Genomic DNA, 19,637 nt, shown 5'->3' with positions numbered 1-19,637 from the left:
ATTAAGCACCTAATATGTGCCATGTGCTATGCTAGGGGGCAGAATGGTGTTAAAGTTAGCAACCATTCTAAAGACTGGTTAATTTCCCCTCTCCTTTGAACTTACCTCTGTCATAGCATGTATCACACTACGTTATATTGCCTGTTTGTATATCTGCATCCCATCTATACTGTCTCCTTGATCTCCATCATAGCTGTAGTACATACACTGTGCCTGGTATATAGTAGACACTCACTAAATGTTTTTATTAGCTGAATGAATACTAGCCATTATTGGAATGCAAGGTAAAGAGGTTGATCAGCACTTGAAAAGATGGCCTGGATGAGGAGAGAGGAATGAACTGAAGAAATAAATTTGGATAAGAAATAAATGTCTTGGCATATAGGCTACAGAAGTCATGGAAATAGAGGAGACTTTCCAGGGAGGGTATGTATAAGGAGGAAGAAACCTGGGATGGAGCCTAAGCAACATGTATATATCAGGAGAGACATAGGCGGAAGGACCTGGGAAGAAGACTAAATCAGTGCTCACAGGGAGGTAGATGAAGGATCAGAAGAAGGTGTGATTTCTGAGAAATTAGATGAACTCATTGATTTTGGTGATTAAAAGACATTATAGATATAATAAAAGTAATTTCAGTGTTCAAAATGAAGTCGATTAAAGAGTGAATATGATTTCAGGAGGATGTCAAATTAGGTTCATTGCACCATTTACTTAAAGACAGAAATAGAGATTTAGGGTCCTTGATAACAGAACTTGTATAGAATCTTAACTATTCTTGTGACTTCGGTGGGAGAAATTGCAAAAAGCAAAGAAAAGTGGAAAAGAAAAGGTCCTTAGAAATGTCAAACTTGAGGGCAATTGAAGGAACAGTCTACAAGTAGCAAGAGTAATTAAGAAGTGGTAACTGGATCTAAGTAGACTGAAGTTCAACAAATGTGCCACCTTTAAAGTAAGCAATAAGTTATGAAAGAGAGGCAGGAAGGATGGGGCGTTCATAGAACAGCTTGTTGGGGAAGGAGAGCAGGAGGTTGCTAAAAGGTTCTTCAAATTCATAGCCAAGGTACCCTGATGAGACTGAGGGTCTCACAAGTTCGGTCATTCTTGAAAGGAATAGGAAAGACTTTTAGTAGTTAAGTAGAAGAATTGGCCAGAGATATGTCACAGAATTTACCTGTGGCATTAAGTGCCACAGGACAGTGGAAGGCTATAACATTGTAAATGCATTAAACCCACTATTGGGTGTTTTCATCCAGCAGTACTCAGCAGGCTGTGAGTAGGAACAGAAAAGAATGAGCCATTAGATTGATCCAAGTCTGGATGTTTACACGGTGTGTGTCAGAAGGACAAGAGGATGAGATTTGATAGTTCTGGTAAAAGAGACTTGAAAATGATCAATCATATCGTTCAGTGTGAGTAAGAAAGAAAATATGACCAGAATGGACTTGTAAATAGTAATAACGAGATATACAACACACAAGTTAATATTTATTGTGCTTTTATTTGAGCCAGGCAGAGTGCTACAATCTTTTTGTATGTTACCTAATTGAATACTTTCAACCATCCTGTCAGATGGGAACTATCAGTAATACATATCACTTTGAAAATGAGGACGCTGAGGGTTAGGATGAATAAGCAACTTAGCAGCTTTTTTAGCTACTAGGTAGTAGAGCTTAGACTTGACTTCAGGTCTTTCAGCTCCAAAGTTGTTCCATTAAAGACCTATAAATACTAATGACAGCAAAGCAAAGATGAAGATGAAAGCAGAAGCTCCCTAGATGAATTGGAGGTTATGTTGAATGGACTGAATATTAGATTTTAAGATATTTCAGAGGTAAGTAGTCCATCCAGAAGATGAAAATACACAGAAAAGTTGGTGCGTGAAGGGACTTGTAGGGAAGGATACTCTTCCCCCCCAGAAGGTGGACCCTGCCTCCAGGCATGGATATTGAGGAACATCCAATCATTTTCAATAAAATAACATGTCTAAATTATATCCAAGTCACAATGCTACACTCAAATTCTCCCTTTTCCACAAAGATATCTTCCCTGATTCTCTTTTCTGGAAAGAATTTATTCTTCCTTTGAACTCACATAATTCTATCTTTGGCTGGATCAAATAATATTTTGTTTATTTGTATATATATCTTATTTCCCCTGAGCCACATACCCGTGAGTCTGTTGCATCCGTAAATTTTCTAAAGCCTCTAAGACAGCTTCTTGCATGTGTAAGATGATCAATTTAAAAGATGTTGAAAAGACAAATTAAAACTTCAAACATTTTTTAACATTCAGATGGGAATTGGGTTTGATGTTTCTCTTCTGCCAAAATATAGTATTTTTAGTGTTTTTATGTTCCTTGAATATTTGAGACCCTTTTGAACAGAATATAAAGTTATATTGATTTTTAAATAATACTATTGCATTTCTCAACTGAATTTTAAACTAATATGTTACAGAGATTTCCTAACTGCAAAGTGATAGCATTGCAAATATTTTTTTCATATAAACCTATAAAACAAAAACATAGTTTTTTTTCTATTGGAATGTACCTACCAGTAATCACAGCTATATGATTACTTCACATTGACTGACTGGCCTAAGCATTAGAAAATAGTACTGGTATTTAAAAATTATTAAAGCAATGTAAACAAATATGCTATAAACTCCTATTTTAATTGGTATTTAATTTATTGAAGGTGAGATTTTGACACATTTCAGTTTATTACACATCAAAAAGAAAAGTAAAACCAAGCTTCCAACTTTCATAAAAATTAATTTTCTTCTAAGGAGGAAACCTATTTATTTGTGCTGTTACTGATGAATTTATATTTAACTATTAAGTTATTTTTGTATTATAATTCTGAGCATGTTTCTACTGATTTAAGAAAGGCCATTTGAGTTTAGTAAAACACCTGCAAACGCAGATGAGTGTGAAATGCTGGCTGCGTCTGAGCACATTTAAAATAATGTGTTTATTACTCAATTAAAATCCCAAGTAATCTACTACTTACAAATTAGAACAAGTTGCTGAATTAAAGCCTAGGTTATGATGCAAAATCAAACTCCTTTATTTAGTGAGTAGAAATGTGAACTTTCCAATATGGTATAAAAATCAAATATAGTTTGGGCCGTAGGCAGGGGCCTGGCCGTCCTGCAGTTTCTCAAGTGGGCTCCTGGAGGTGACCCTCTGCAGAGGTTAGTGGCGCACTGGGGGTCACCAGGATCAGCCCGTGGGTGTTCAGGCGCCCAGGAGCTCGAGGTCGCACTTTTGAGACACCCCCCACTCCCCACCTGGCCTTAGGCCATGCCTGGAGGCAGGGTCCACCTTCCCCGGCAGAGGGTCTTTACTCTCCTCTCCATATCAGGGCAAAGGGCAGTGATTGCCCCCAACCCAATTCCATTTCTGTTCCCTCCCTTGGAGGAAGGGGCATTGTGGGGATGGGAGAGATAGTCCTTCCTCTTGAGTCAGGAAAGTGTATAGGGGAACTATCTAGGGCTGAGCACTTGGGCGAAATGGGGAAAATAAGCATAGGAACTGGTTTTGGGAAGTTTGGTGGCTTGTAAGGTGGTCTGTCTCTTTGGGGGAAAGAGGAGAGGGTCTCCCACCACCGTGTATTAGGCATGATGACAACAAAAAGGTGTCACATGCTGCTAGAACTGACCTCTTCAGCTCCATTTACAGCCTCCCCATGGCCTGGAGGGGTGGAGGTCCGTAGAATGAGAGGACTTTGCCTCCTTTCAGGAAACAGACCGGCTCCTGGGCTGTCTCAATGCCTCCGGGGCTGGAGACTGGCTCCTCCCAAGATAGCGGCCAAAATTGGAGGTGATGCTGCAACCACAGTGAATAACAGCATTCCTGATTTTGGTCTGGGGGGCCATAAGAGACAGTTGGAAGATGGAGATCAACCGGAGAGCAAGAAGCTGGCTTCCCAGGGAGACTCAATCAGTTCTCAACTTGGACCCATCCATCGTCCCCCAAGGACTTCAATGACAGAAGAGTACAGGGTCCCAGACGGCGTGGTGGGCCTGATCTTTGGCAGAGGGGGCGAACAAATTGACAAAATCCAACAGGATTCAGCCTGCAAAGTACAGATTACTCCAGACAGCAGTGGCCTACCCAAGCACAGTGTGTCCTTGACAAGAGCCCCAGAATCTCTCCAGAAAGCGAAGATGATGCTGGATGACATTGTGTCTCGGGGTCATGGGGGACCCCCAAGACAGTTCCACGACAACGCCAACGGGGGCCAGAACGGCACTGTACAGGACATGATCCCTGCGGGCAAGGCCGGCCTGGTCATCGCCAAGGGCGGGGAGACCATGAAGCAGCTTCAGAAATACGCTGGAGTGAAGAAGATCTTAATTCAAGATGGTTCTCAGAATACGAATGTGGACAACCCTCTCCGGATCCCTGGGGATCCTTACAAAGTGCAGCAAGCCTGCCAGATGGTGATGGACATCCTCTGGGGACGTGACCAAGGCGGCTTTGGGACTGGAATGATTACGGATCTCGGATTGGCGGGGGCATCGATGTGCAGGTGCCCAGGCATTCTGTCGGCGTAGTCATTGGCCAGAGAGGAGAGATGATCAAGAAGATCCAGAATGACGCTGGCGTGCGGATACAGTTCAAGCAAGATGACGGGACAGGGCCCGAGAAGATTGCTCATATAATGGGGTCCCCAGACAGGTGCGAGCATGCAGCCCCGATCATCAACGACCTCCAGAGCCTCAGGAGTGGTCCCCAGGCCCTCCAAGGGGTCCACGCATGCCCCCAGGGAGGCCAAGGAAGAGGCCAAGGCAACTGGGGGCCCCCTGGTGGGGAGATGACCTTCTCCATCCCCACTCACAAGTGCCAGCTGGTCATCGGCCGAGGTGGCCAGAACATGAAGTCATATACCAGCAGACTGGAGCCTTCGTAGAGATCTCGCGGCAGCTACCACCCAGTAGCTATCCCAGCTTCAAGTTGTTCATCATCCAGGGTTCGCCCCAGCAGATTCAACACGCCAAGCAGCTTATCGAGGGGTCCCTTCAACCAGGGGCCACCTGGGCTCCCCCGCATGCCGGGGGTCTCCCTCCTCACCAGGGCTGGGACAATACCTACCCCCAGTGGCAACCGCCTGCTCCTCACCACCCAAGCAAAGCAGCTGCGGCTACCGCGGACCCCAACGCCACATGGGCCGCCTACCACTCACACTACTACCAGCAGTCCCCAGCCCCGTTGCCGGCCCCGCGCCGGTCCCCAGGGCTCCACCCGCTCAAAGTGAGCCCCCTCAGTCCCCGCCCACCGCCCAGTCGGACTACACTAAGGCCTGGGAAGAGTATTACAAAAAGATCGACCAGCAGCCCCGGCAGCCGGAAGCGCCCGGCAGCAGGACTGCACGAAGGCCTGGGAAGAGTACTACAAGAAGGAGGCGCCAAGTGGCCACCGGAGGGGGTCCAGGAGCTCCCCCAGGCTCCCAGCCAGACTACAGTGCTGTCTGGGGAGAATATTACAGACGGCAAGCCGCTTACTACGGACAGACCCCAGGTCCCGGCAGCCATGCAGCATGGACAGCAGCAGGCTCAATGAATCGAATGAATGTGAACTTCTTCATCTGTGAAAAATCTTTTTTTTTTCCATTTTTTTCTGTTTGGGCGCTTCGGTTTTCTTTGGCAAGAGAGCGATGGCTGCCTTGAGGAGTATAGAGGAGCCCTTGAGGCAAGCACGGGGGCTCAGGGGCTTGGGAGCGAGCCGGGGCCTTACTCTCTCGCCCCTTGTGAGTTTCACATGCTTTTTCTTATATATATATATATATATATATATTTTTTTTTTTTTAATTATACTTTAAGTTCTAGGGTACATGTGCACAACGTGCAGGTTTGTTACATATGTATACATGTGCCATGTTGGTGTACTGCACCCATTAACTTGTCATTTACATTAGGTATATCTCCTAATGCTATCCCTCCCCCCTCCCCCACCCCACAACAGGCCCTGGTGTGTGATGTTCCCCTTCCTGTGTCCAAGTGTTCTCATTGTTCAGTTCCCACCTATGAGTGAGAACATGCGGTGTTTGGTTTTTTGCTCTTGTGACAGTTTGCTGAGAATGATGGTTTCCAGCTTCATCCATGTCCCTACAAAGGACATGAACTCATCATTTTTTCTGGCTGCATAGTATTCCATGGTGTATATGTGCCACATTTTCTTAATCCAGTCTCTCATTGTTGGACGTTTGGGTTGTTTCCAAGTCTTTGCTATTGTGAGTAGTGCCATAATAAACATACATGTGCATGTGTCTTTATAGCAGCATGATTTATATTCCTTTGGGTATATACCCAGTAATGGGATGGCTGGGTCAAATGGTATTTCTAGTTCTAGATCCCTGAGGAATCACCACACTGACTTCCACAATGGTTGAACTATTTTACAGTCCCACCAACAGTGTAAAAGTGTTCCTATTTCTCCACATCCTCTCCAGCACCTGTTGTTTCCTGACTTTTTAATGATCGCCATTCTAACTGGTGTGAGATGGTATCTCATTGTGGTTTTGATTTGCATTTCTCTGATGGCCAGTGATGATGAGCATTTTTTCATGTGTCTGTTGGCTGCATAAATCTCTTCTTTTGAGAAGTGTCTGTTCATATCCTTCACCCACTTGTTGATGGGGTTGTTTTTTTCTTGTAAATTTGTTTGAGTTCTTTGTAGATTCTGGATATTAGCCCTTTGTCAGATGAGTAGATTGCAAAAATTTTCTCCCATTCTGTAGGTTGCCTGTTCACTCTGATGGTAGTTTCTTTTGCTGTGCAGAAGCTCTTTAGTTTAACTAGATCCCATTTGTCAATTTTGGCTTTTGTTGCCATTGCTTTTGCTGTTTTAGACATGAAGTCCTTGCCCATGCCTATGTCCTGAATGGTAGTGCCTAGGTTTTCTTCTAGGGTTTTTATGGTTTTAGGTGTAACATTTAAGTCTTTAATCCATCTTGAATTAATTTTTGTATAAGGTGTTAAGGAAGGGATCCAGTTTCAGCTTTCTACATATGGCTAGCCAGTTTTCCCAGCGCCATTTGTTAAATAGGGAATCCTTTCCCCATTTCTTGTTTTTCCCAGGTTTGTCAAAGGTCAGATAGTTGTAGATGTGTGGTATTATTTCTGAGGGCTCTGTTCTGTTCCATTGGTCCATATCTCTGTTTTGGTACCAATACCATGCTGTTTTGGTTACTGTAGCCTTGTAGTATAGTTTGAAGTCAGGTAGCATGATGCCTCCAGCTTTGTCCTTTTGGCTTAGGATTGACTTGGCAATGCGGGCTCTTTTTCGGTTCCATATGAACTTTAAAGTGGTTTTTTCCAATTCTGTGAAGAAAGTCATTGGTAGCTTGATGGGGATGCCATTCAATCTATAAATTACCTTGGGCAGTATGGCCATTTTCACAATATTGATTCCTCCTATCCATGAACATGGAATGTTCTTCCACTTGTTTGTATCCTCTTTTATTTCGTTGAGCAGTGGTTTGTAGTTCTCCTTGAAGAGGTCCTTCACATCCTTTGTAAGTTGGATTCCTAGGTATTTTATTCACTTTGAAGCAATTGTGAATGAGAGTTCCCCCATGATTTGGCTCTCTGTTTGTCTGTTATTGGTGTATAAGAATGCTTGTGATTTTTGCACATTCATTTTGTATCCTGAGACTTCCCTGAAGTTGCTTATCAGCTTAAGGATATTTTGGGCGGAGGCGATGGGGTTTTCTAGATATACAATCGTGTTATCTGCAAACAGGGACAATTTGACTTCCTCTTTTCCTAATTGAATACCCTTTATTTCTTTCTCCTGCCTGATTGCCCTGGCCAGAACTTCCAACACTATGTTGAATAGGAGTGGTGAGAGAGGTCATCCCTGTCTTGTGCCAGTTTTCAAAGGGAATGCTTCCAGTTTTTGCCCATTCAGTGTGATATTGGCTGTGGGTTTGTCATAAATAGCTCTTTGTGCCTGTAGTCCCAGCTACAGGCTGGGACTGGAGGATCGCTTGAGTCCAGGAGATCTGGGCTGTAGTGTGCTATGCCAATCAGGTGTCCGCACTAAGTTTGGCATCAATATGGTGACCTCCCGGGAGCGGGGGACCACCAGGTTGCCTAAGGAGGGGTGAACTGGCCCAGGTCAGAAACGGAGCAGGTCAAAACTCCCATGCTGATCACATGCTTTTTCTTTCAAAATTGGGATCCTTCAGGTTGAGCCAGCCAGAGAAGATAGCGAGGTCTAAATCTCTGCCAAAAAAGAAACCTTACAAATTAAAAAAAAAAAAAAAAACAAAGAGCAAAGCAGAAGTTATTAAGTTATATACCTATATATATAAAATATTTTTTATAAGGTAAATCATTTGTCTCATGACCTAGAATGAAACTAGTACAATAATTACAAATAATTTTGTTTGTCCATATACAAAATTTTAGATTGATGCCATTTTATGAACAATACTGCACTTTTATAGTTATTTAGTGCAATTTTATAGTAATAGATATTTCTAAGTTCTCTGGTGTTCTTGTACATGTTGATTTCTTGTTCTACAAACTATGTATTTGTAAAAATGGGGTAGAGATTTTAATTTGTACATATATTTAAAAGTCTCTATTCTCCACCCCTCGGCATTCCTGAACCTGCCTCTCTGAGGATAAAGCAATTCATTTTCTCCCACCCTCGGCTGTCTTCTTGTTTTTAAAATAAACTTCTAAAAAGCAAAAACAAAAAAAATCAAATGCAGTTAACATTGATTTTATTTTCTAGTATGACAACTCAAGTTTTCATTTCCAAGCATGGCAATCTTGTTATTGTGCTGAGGTTGCCGTAAGAAAATACCACAGACTGGATGGCTTAAACAGCAATTTATTTTCTTACAGTTCTGAAGACCGAGAAGTCCAAAATCCTGGTGCTGGCCGATTCAGTTTCTGGTAAGGGTTCTCTTCCTGGCTTGCTGAGGCTGCCTTCTCACTGTATCCCCACATGGTAGAAAGAGAGAGCTCTGGTGTCTCTTCCTTTTCTTGTAAGGGCACCAGTTCTATTGAATTATGGCCCCATCCTTGTGGCCTCATTTAACTTTTATCACTGCCTTATAGGCCCTAGCTCCAAATAGTGTACTAGCACACTGAGAGTTGGGCTTCAACATATGAATTTGGGGAAGATACAAACATTTAGTCCATAACAACAATTATATTAATTTATTAAATTAGGTATCTCTTCTACTAATTTGCCTAGCTAATGGCCTATTTAAGTTGTTCTCAAATAGATTACATAACTTTTAAGAAAATACCAATGCCTAGGGCCCACTTTGAGAAATTTCAATTTAACTGATTTGAGATCAAGCCTGGACATTAGCATTTTTGTTCTTGCTGCTGTTGTCTTTGTTATCGATGAGCTGCTCATTTGGAAAAAAAAGTGGCTTTATCTACTTTATTCAGTCATCTATATCCAAAATGTATTTGAGTTATCCAATACATATATTTTAATTGAGGTAAAATTTATACACAATGAAATCTAAAGATTAATATAATTAAATGAATTTTGATAAATATATAGACCCATATGAATATTATCCAAACAAGATACAGAATATTTCTATCACCACAGAAATCTCTATAATTTCCTCCTCCAAGAAACCCCCTTCCTTCTGAGCAATCACAGTTCTGATTTTTCTCACCATAAATTAATTTTTACCTATTCTTGGAATCATATAAATGGCACCATGCAGTATGTACTTTTTTGTGTCTAGTTTCTTTCTATATAGTTGCATTCTTATTTGTTCTCTTTAATTGCTATCTAGTACTTTATTGTATGAATATATCATTATTTGTATATCCATTATCCGCATTGTTTCCAGTTTGGAGCCATTATGAATAAGTTAGTATAAACTTTTTTGCGCATGTTGTTTTATGGGCACATGTACTTGTTTTTCTTGGATAAATGCCATGGAGTGGAACTGCTAGACTGTAGGGCAGACAAAGGTTTAAAAGAAACTGCCAAATACTTTTCCAAAACATTTGTGTCATTTTACACTTTCAGCAGTAATGTATGAAGGATCCAGCTGCTCCACGTTGTTCTGTTGACTGTCATGGTGGCTCTTTAATTTTCACCATTTTAGCTGGTATGAAACGGTACCACTGTGGCTTTCATTTGGATTTCTCTTTTCATGTGCTTATTGGTCATGCATGCATCCTCTATTTTATAATATTCAAGTCTTTTGCCTATTCTTTTAAAATTAGGGTTTTTATCTGTTTATTATTCATTCAAAACAGTTTTTATATGCTCTGGATAAAAATCCTTTGCATTTCAAACATTTTTTCCCAGTCTGGCCTTCACTTTTCATTTTCTTAATGTATCAGCTTTTAGAAAAACTTGCCAGATGCAGTCAGAGAACTATTACTTTCTGCCATATTTCAGGCCCATGTTCTCTTCTTTTCTCCAGTCTTTCTAGATAAGAATTAACATTGTTTGACAAATTTGTTTCATACATGCTCATTCATTTAATAAGTTGACAATTGTGTTGAATTTGGGTCACTTTCTATTTGACCCTTTTGTCTCAATTTTGGTACAAGCTAGAGTTTAAACTTGAGTAAAGCATGGCATATTCTGGGTGGTATACTAGATTACAGTCCAGTTGGATGTTAAATGAATCCAAATGTTATCACTTCTTATTTTAATAAAATAATTAAAAATTATTTCAATAAAAAATTCCCCAAAATCTAGAGTCAATATTTTCCCTCAAATGATCTCACATTTAACCACTACACAGTGGATCACACAATAAATACCATTTGGATTCTACTGTAAATTGTCTTCTAGGTATATTACACAATCATAATGTCTTCTAGGTATATTATTATATTTTATAACAAATAAATTTGTTTTAAAATACTTCATTTGGCTATTTTTGACAGAAAAATTTCATCAGAAATTTTTTTCTGATTTTATGATGACTGAAAATTCCAGAATACATAATTTTTTTTTTTTTTTTTTTTTTTGAGACGGAGTCTTACTCTGTCACCCAGGCTGGAGTGCAGTGGCGCGATCTCGGCTCACTGCAAGCTCTGCCTCCCGGGTTCGCGCCATTCTCCTGCCTCAGCCTCTCCGAGTAGCTGGGACTACAGGCGCCCGCCACCACGCCCGGCTAATTTTTTTGTATTTTTAGTAGAGACGGGGTTTCACCGTGGTCTCGATCTCCTGACCTCGTGATTCGCCCGCCTCGGCCTCCCAAAGTGCTGGGATTACAAGCGTGAGCCACTGCGCCCAGCCAATTTTTTTTACATGTTAGCATGATAGCATGTTAAATTAAATGAGGCCATCGGTTTCAAATAATGAAATCACATTAAATTTAATGGAAGCCAACAGTTGTGTCCATACTTATGACAGAATGATTGTGGAAACGTTATTACTTTCATTCAAATATTCAGGACATCCTCAATTCTTCCTTCTCCCTCAAACTCCTGAGGCTACTAGCTACCAAGTTATGTCAATGATCCCTTTAGGATTTCCCTCTAATTTTGTCCCCAGTGTCCTATTCCCTCTGCCATTTATTTCATTGCTCCCGATCATTTCTCACCTTGGCTCTTGCAAAAACCATCTAACTTGTCATCCACACACCAGGCGGATCCCTTTACTCTCTGAAACATTGCCAGAATGATCTGCCTTAAAAAAAAAAAAAAAAAAACCTACTCAAGTTGCCCCGTTCTGGTAGGTTGCAAAGGCTCCCTCATATCACTAAGACTCCAAAACTGCTCAGCATGGCAACCAAGCCCTGTTATAGACTAGCTCTCTAAATTTCTTGGCACCACGTTCATCTCCTGCATATCATACCACAAACCTTTCACGCCAGGCACACCAAGTTCTCACTTTTCCTTCTGTACTTTTACACAAGTTTGTACCGCTTTCCCACATCCACTTCCCTTCATTACACCTGCAGTAAGCTTAGCTTGTTCCAAATGCAGAACAAAGACCACCTCCTTGCGTAAGAATTCTCCACTTCTTGCTCCTCAGGTGTCATAACAAGAAGATTATGTGTAAAAGCACAATGCAGACTGATTTCTAAAAAAAAAAGTGAGACATTAAAGATTAAAAAAATTGATAGGATTACAAGGTGATGGTTAAGAGTTTGGAATCATAGCTGAGTTTTAGATCCAATTTCTTAGACACAGCTGTGTTATTTTGGGAAAGTTACTTATGTTTATTGCTTCAGTTTCCTCATTTGTGAAGTAAAAGTATTTCCACCATAAAAGATACTTGTGAGGATTTTTAAAAATCACATATATAGAACAGTTTAGCACAGTACCTAGAATATAATAAATATTCAACAAATGATAGCCATTGTCATTCTCATTGCTATTGATGGATTAAATGGTTGCATGTGGAATGAAAGAAAAGTATCTAAAGGTTAGGTATTGTATAGAGAGAAAATAACTTTTCTGATTAGGTTTGGGAAAAATAGAAGAGGATAGGTATTAATGCATGAGAATGTGGATTACAAATTAAAATCTCTACCCCATTTTTGCAAATATGTAGTTTGTAGAACAAGAAATCAACATGTATAAGAACATCAGAGAACCTAGAAATATCTATTACTATAAAATTGCACAAAATAACCATAAAAGTGCAGTATTGTTCGTAAAACGGCACCAATCTAAAATTTTGTATATAGACAAACAAAATTACTTGTAATTATTGTACTAGTTTCACTCTAGGTCATGAGACAAATGATTTACCTTTTTAAAAAATAGTATGTTTAGAGTGCTACTAACAACCAATGTTGTATCCAAAGAGTCTTCAGTGTTCTGGGGTGAAGAGGATAAAACAGAAACTACCCACTGCGATATTTAAATTTCTTGGTCTTGTGGCTTGTATTAAAAAATAATACAAATTTTTTTCATCAATACATTGGTATGTGTTTGAATATAAAATATTTTTATTTAACATATAGTAAACATTGCTAATCTAGGAAGATGGGCTATTTCCTCACTTATCCCGGGAACACTGCTAAAAATCTTTGATTTGGGATAAATCAACATTTTTAGCTCCAGAGCAAGCAACAATAAAAAAGTTTATTAAAATTGTCCACTTCTTTCAATTATCTTAAGTTCATACTTATAAAAATTATAAGGTCATCACACAAGATGACCATTCAATTTGATTTTTTAATCAGTCAAAATTGCTTTCATGTATTAGATATAAAAATATTCAATATAAAAAATAACTTAGTGGTTAGCTTATAGTTTTCAATTTTGAGTCAGTTTTGGTCTAAGAAATAATAATAATAACAGTAATGAATATTTCCTTATAAGCATATATGTAATTTTTAAAAATTTCCTGTGCATAATACTTGATTTATTTCATTTCCCTGCATATGCAGGTTCCACAGAGCCATGAATATGCCTATATTACTCTAGATAGAAATGAGTCTAATGGCTTTGTCTAAAACAATAGACTAACAATAAACAATAATATGTAATATAGATAAATTAGTCTTTGCTTTACAGAGGAATTTGCTATAGGATTTCCAATATGTTCTCCTAATGATTCTTGACCTTTTTGAACTTATAAATCTCTTTGTGATCTAATTAAAAGCTCTGGAATTTTCTTTCCAGAAAATAATACTTGTATTTGCACATAAACCACATTTTGAGTATAGTCTTATGAACTCCTAGACTATGAAGTTTGTTCCATGAATCCCAAGTCAAGAAGCACTCCCCTAGTGTATTTAGAATTTAGTTTAACTGTCTTTGAAATCCAATTTCCAAATCACTTTTTAGGGGCACAAACAGTATAAAATGGCCGGCTATCTCTAATAAAAATACAGATTCTTTTGGAAGTTAAGAGACCTCTTGGTGCCTAACACAAGCTTTATAATAGGCTTCATAGATGCTGGAGACTCAGTGAAGCCTGTGTATCCCGTTGGCTTCAGCAGGATTGCCTGCTGCTGGAGCTTGCCTTGGAAAATCATCCTCAGCTCACCCCAACTTCTGCCCTTCCTTTACTGGGATAACATTTCGCCTAAATAACAGCGAAATCTTTTGTCTGCACTCTTTTCCTATTTATCCACACTGCGAAAATCTTTAGCAGATATGATTTGATGAATGCTTCTCTATATGGTATTTTTGCTTTCTGAATCTGTGACTTACTGATAGCCTTGTGTTACATGTCAAAAGCATTATTTACACATTTATTTAACAAATACTTACTGAGCTCCTACTCTATCCCTAGCACAGTGCTATAATAGGGGGGTCCAGTGAGTAAAATCAGAGTCCCTACCTTCATGGGCAGACAGTCTATTGAGAGAGATAAACAGTAATCAAAAAGAATATAACAAATAATTACAAGAATCATAGTGCTATGCAGGAGAGGTACATGGAGCTATGAAAGGATATAATTGCCCTGTTGGACAAGTCAGGAGGTCAAAAAAGGAATTGAATATGCTGAAATTTGAAGAAAGAGTTAACCAGGTGGAATGGACAGGAGTAGGAAAGCATTCCTATACAAAAGCCTGTGTCCTCTTCCGTGTCCTGACTAGCTTTTGCCTTACTCTGTGCTCAGATATTTGTGTCTTGTCAGAACAGCCTGCACAAAGGCCCCGTGCCTAGAGAGCGAACTAATTACAGGTACAGCTGTAGTTCATACAACTTTTGCCACTATGTACTTTTTCAATCACAGACTTAGGACCTCAAGGTGCCCCTTAGACTGGAATTGCTCCTCTCCTTCTGTGTCTAGATGTGGAGGAATATGTTTAGTTGGAAGGAGGAGGTGTGGATCTCAGCATGAGAAGAGCTGCCTACCAGAAGCTGTGTGCTTCTGGACAAATCACACAATCACTAACTTCTCAGGTCTTGTTTTCATTGGGAGAATCCACACAGGAACATTTTAGCAAATACCTTTTTGAGGTAGTTGTAAAGAGACTTACAAAGTATAGTGGATATAGGTGGTGGTGATAACGTCTGTGGTGGAGATGGTATTCCTCTTTTAAATCAGCTTTTCTAAAACCGAGTCCTGCTCCATGTTCGGCATAAAATAATTAAATGGCAACCACAGGCTTCTGTTGTTGTGAGAGGGGCTAGACATGGAGAGGAAGTTTTTAACTTTAAGGCAAGGTATATGAGTCTGTACAAGATAGCAGCCATGTGTTGGCTTTCAAATGCAACGCAAAGCCAGTGTGTGTGTTGAAGGAGAGGAGTGGTCTTTAAAAATCTCCTCTTTCACAATATGCACAGGAGGGTACTGGTCTATAGAGAGAAGGTGGCCTCCAAAGACAACATAGTTTACAGCACAGAAAGTTCAGGTAAGAGCGCTAGGTGAGAATTTGCAAAACATTTCAAAAAGAAGCAAAATTTTGGAGGTGTCAAGTAAGGAACAGTGAAGATGTTATACTTTGTGCAAGTTTAATGTTTTAGCCAAGATTTCAGCAAGAAAAACATCTGAACACAGACAAAATAAAGTAAGGAGAAAGCAAGTCAGGACACAAAGAGGATCCTTGCTGGACCAGCATAGCATCTTTTCCCCAGAGGCAAGGAGTGGCATCATCCTAGCTTCCTTTTTTTTTTTTTTTTTTTTTTGAGACAGAGTCTCACTCTGTCGCCCAGGCTGGAGAGCAGTGGCACGATCTCCACTCACTGCAACCTCCGCCTCCTGGGTTCAAGTGATTCTCCCTGCCTCAGCCTCCCAAGTAGCTGGGATTTGGGGGCACACCACCACACCCGGTTAATTTTTGTATTTTTTGTAGAGATGGGGTTTCACCATGTTGGCCAGGCTAGTCTCGAACTCCTGACCTCAGCTGATCTACCCACCTTGGCCTCCCAAAGTGCTGGGATTGCAGATGTGAGCCACCACATCTGGCCCTAGCATCATCTTTAGAGGCGAGGAGTGGAGTGTCACCTCAGCACCCAGCTTATGCTCTTCTTAGTGTGCAGAAAGCATACAAAGAGTAAACTTTACCCTGACCTCATCTGAGAATAGATAGAGGTTCAGATATTCTCAGCAAGTCCTTTTTTGCCTTTATGAATCCCTGTGTAAAAGAAATTTTTACAAAGAGATACTTCCACTTGGTAAATCCTTCCTGATTATTATCCAATACTTTGGTGTGGAGATTAAACATAATCAGCCAAGGAACCACCCTAACCAAATTCTGCCTTGATTTATATTTGGTGACCTATGTCTTAACTTAAATTACTTCTTGTTAAATTTTAATGTTCCCAAACAAACTTATGAAGTAAGTTATCTATTTACAGCCAATGAGAGTGGGAACTATTTTGATAGAGCCAGCTACTTCCAATATTTATTGATACATTGCTTTCTACCTGGGACCCAGCATTACTTACCTCACTCACAGACATGGTTAACATGTACACAACCTACTGGTCTATGTTACACTGTTTCACGTTCCAGCTGAACAATCCTCCCCTTTAAGAAGCATCAGAGAACCCAAATTACTACATGATACCTGACTCAACTTGTTCCTCTATTGTAGCATAAGATTAAAGCATTTTTTCATCTACTTCTCCCCTAACCCCCAGTCCTTCTTAATCCTCTATCTGGCTGATTCACAACAGCTGTTAAATAACTAGACATTTAGGTAAAGGCAAACTGAAGCTATAAATCAATGTGTGTGATTTAATAACCAACTCTTTCTGGCACAGCTTGCTCATACTGTCTTGGTTTGCTTTTTTTTATGCTGACTTCAGCTGCAGCATCTGTATGAAGGGGTTTAGCACAATTGTAAATACTAATCTCCAGGCTGCCAATGTCATTACGGAAATAGATACAAGTAAATGAAACTCACAGTACATTTCTATAGACACTGTGGGTGATTTTGAAGACATATGTATCTTCCAAGCTGTTACAATCTTCCTGAATGTGAATATTTCTTAGGACTGTCTTCGTTGCAAACTACAGAAACCAGCATCAGCTAGTTTAAGCAGAATAGGGGAATTCAAAGGACACAGAATGTCCTAAATGTCTCACAGAACCCAGCTGCAGGGATGCAGTGGGGCCTCAGGAAGGGGCTGACACCAGAGCCTAGAAAGCCATCGAGATTTTCTCACCATTTTACCTCTCTTCCTCTCAGTCCAGCTGTTCATTCCTCTTGCTGTCTGTTGACTGGTTTCTTCCACGTGGCAGGCATTGGCTGGTTGTTCAGCAAATTCCTTTTTTTTTCTTCTGGGGATATACCTAGACCACATGGGCCATTACATGTAACCACGTAGCTCAATTCTGGCTTCCACTTCAAATTCTGACCTATAAGCTCCCTTGAAATTCTGTACTCTCTATCTCTCCTAATCTACGGGCAGAACGATGAAAACTAAAGCCTTGGAGGAGGTTAGGAGTCACAGGATACAAGGAGCTTGGTCCCTGAATAATTGCATGCCCCTTGCCCTATCATCAACACCTCCCTCCTCCACCATGGACTTGATGTTACTGAGAAGTAAAGTGCTATCTGTTAAGTTCTATCCTATTCCGTTAAGCTATTAAGATTCGAAGATTTATCTTTTATTGCAGTATCACTCTAAATCTTCTTTCGCTGTGTGGAAAATACCCAACCTGTGGCTTCAGAGCTTATACTTTACAAATACAGCCTCCTACCAACAAGAAAAAAAAAAGCCTTCTCTCAATTGGTCTCAATTCCAAATATTCAAAAATCAGAGTCGGATTGAACCAATGGTTCAACTCCTACCCTTGATACACTCAACTTTGATAAGGGAGGTGAAGTCGTCATGCACAAAGTGGCCACTAGAGGGTACACTATGTGAACATGAGCTTTAAAACCAAGACTGAGCCTTGAGTTCTTGCTTTGGCTCTGCCCTAACCCTAACCCTAACTTGTTTGTTTGTTTGTTTGTTTAATTATTGTTATACTTTAAGTTTTAGAGTACATGTGCACAATGTGCAGGTTTGTTACATATGTATCCATGTGCCATGTTGGTGTGCTGCACCCATTAACTCGTCATTTAGCATTAGGCATATCTCCTAATGCTATCCCTCCCCCTCCCCCCACCCCACAACAGTCCCCGGAGTGTGATGTTCCCCTTCCTGTGTCCATATGTTCTCATTGTTCAATTCTCACCTATGAGTGAGAACATGCAGTGTTTGGTTTTTTTGTCCTTGCGATAGTTTACTGAGAATGATGTTTTCCAATTTCATCCATGTCCCTACAAAGGACATGAACTCATCATTTTTTATGGCTGCATAGTATTCCATGGTGTATATGTGCCACATTTTCTTAATCCAGTCTATCATTGTTGGACATTTGGGTTGGTTCCAAGTCTTTGCTATTGTGAATAGTGCCGCAATAAACATACGTGTGCATGTGTCTTTATAGCAGCATGATTTATAGTCCTTTGGGTATATACCCAGTAATGGGATGGCTGGGTCAAATGGTATTTCTAGTTCTAGATCCCTGAGGAATCGCCACACTGACTTCCACAATGGTTGAACTAGTTTACAGTCCCACCAACAGTGTAAAAGTGTTCCTATTTCTCCACATCCTCTCCAGCACCTGTTGTTTCCTGATTTTTTAATGATGGCCATTCTAACTGGTGTGAGATGGTATCTCACTGTGGTTTTGATTTGCATTTCTCTGATGGCCAGTGATGATGAGCATTTCTTCATGTGTTTTTTGGCTGCATAAATGTCTTCTTTTGAGAAGTGTCTGTTCATGTCCTTTGCCCACTTTTTGATGGGGTTGTTTGTTTTCTTCTTGTAAATTTGTTTGAGTTCATTGTAGATTCTGGATATTAGCCCTTTGTCAGATGAGTAGGTTGCAAAAATTTTCTCCCATTCTGTAGGTTGTCTGTTCACTCTGATGGTAGTTTCTTTTGCTGTGCAGAAGCTCTTTAGTTTAACTAGATCCCATTTGTCAATTTTGGCTTTTGTTGCCATTGCTTTTGCTGTTTTAGACATGAAGTCCTTGCCAATGCCTATGTCCTGAATGGTATTGCCTAGGTTTTCTTCTAGGGTTTTTATGGTTTTAGGTCTAACATGCAAGTCTTTAATCCATCTTGAATTAATTTTTGTATAAGGTGTAAGGAAGGGATCCAGTTTCAGCTTTCTATATATGGCTAGCCAGCTTTCCCAGCACCATTTATTAAATAGGGAATCCTTTCCCCATTGCTTGTTTTTGTCAGGTTTGTGAAAGATCAGATGGCTGTAGATATGCGGCATTATTTCTGAGGGCTCTGTTCTGTTCCATTGATCTATATCTCTGTTTTGGTACCAGTAACATGCTGTTTTGGTTACTGTAGCCTTGTAGTATAGTTTGAAGTCAGGTAGCATGATGCCTCCAGCTTTGTTCTTTTGGCTTAGGATTGGCTTGGTGATGCGGGCTCTTTTTTGGTTCCATATGAACTTTAAAGTAGTTTTTTCTAACTTGTTGAGTAGTCTTAATGATTGCACTTAACCACTTTAGGCATCAGTCTCCTCATATCAAAATGAGAAATTTAGATGAAGTCCTTTCCAAAATATTTTCCTACTTTACTATTATATAATCCATAAGATTTCATACTATGCTCAGAAAACGACTCTTACACAACAAAATCAGAGTTTCCCTGAAATTTTTTTGCAGTTTAGCACAGCAATGCTCAAAATATCATAGCACTTTTTGTGATTTCCCAAATACCTTGCTTAATGTTCTAACATCATAGGAA

General features: G+C 40.1%; 1 protein-coding gene across 1 annotated transcript in view; it reads left to right on the top strand.

The window, feature by feature from the left end:
* The first annotated feature begins 3,627 nt into the window (after positions 1–3,627).
* Positions 3,628–19,637, top strand: part of LOC116458390 (far upstream element-binding protein 2-like) — a 92,224-nt gene continuing 76,214 nt past the window's right edge. Inside the window, 7 exon segments of the mRNA XM_058431155.1 lie at positions 3,628–4,492; positions 4,495–4,887; positions 4,890–5,204; positions 5,207–5,362; positions 5,365–5,414; positions 5,416–5,596; positions 8,866–8,916. Of these exon segments, the coding sequence (XP_058287138.1) occupies positions 3,628–4,492; positions 4,495–4,887; positions 4,890–5,204; positions 5,207–5,362; positions 5,365–5,414; positions 5,416–5,596; positions 8,866–8,916 (2,011 nt within the window).

This window comes from Hylobates moloch, unplaced genomic scaffold (genome assembly GCF_009828535.3).
Source record: "Hylobates moloch isolate HMO894 unplaced genomic scaffold, HMol_V3 SCAFFOLD_19, whole genome shotgun sequence".
NCBI lineage: Eukaryota > Metazoa > Chordata > Mammalia > Primates > Hylobatidae > Hylobates > Hylobates moloch.
The sequence above is the reverse complement of the archived record's forward strand: the minus strand, read 5'-3'. Positions and strand labels throughout refer to the sequence as shown.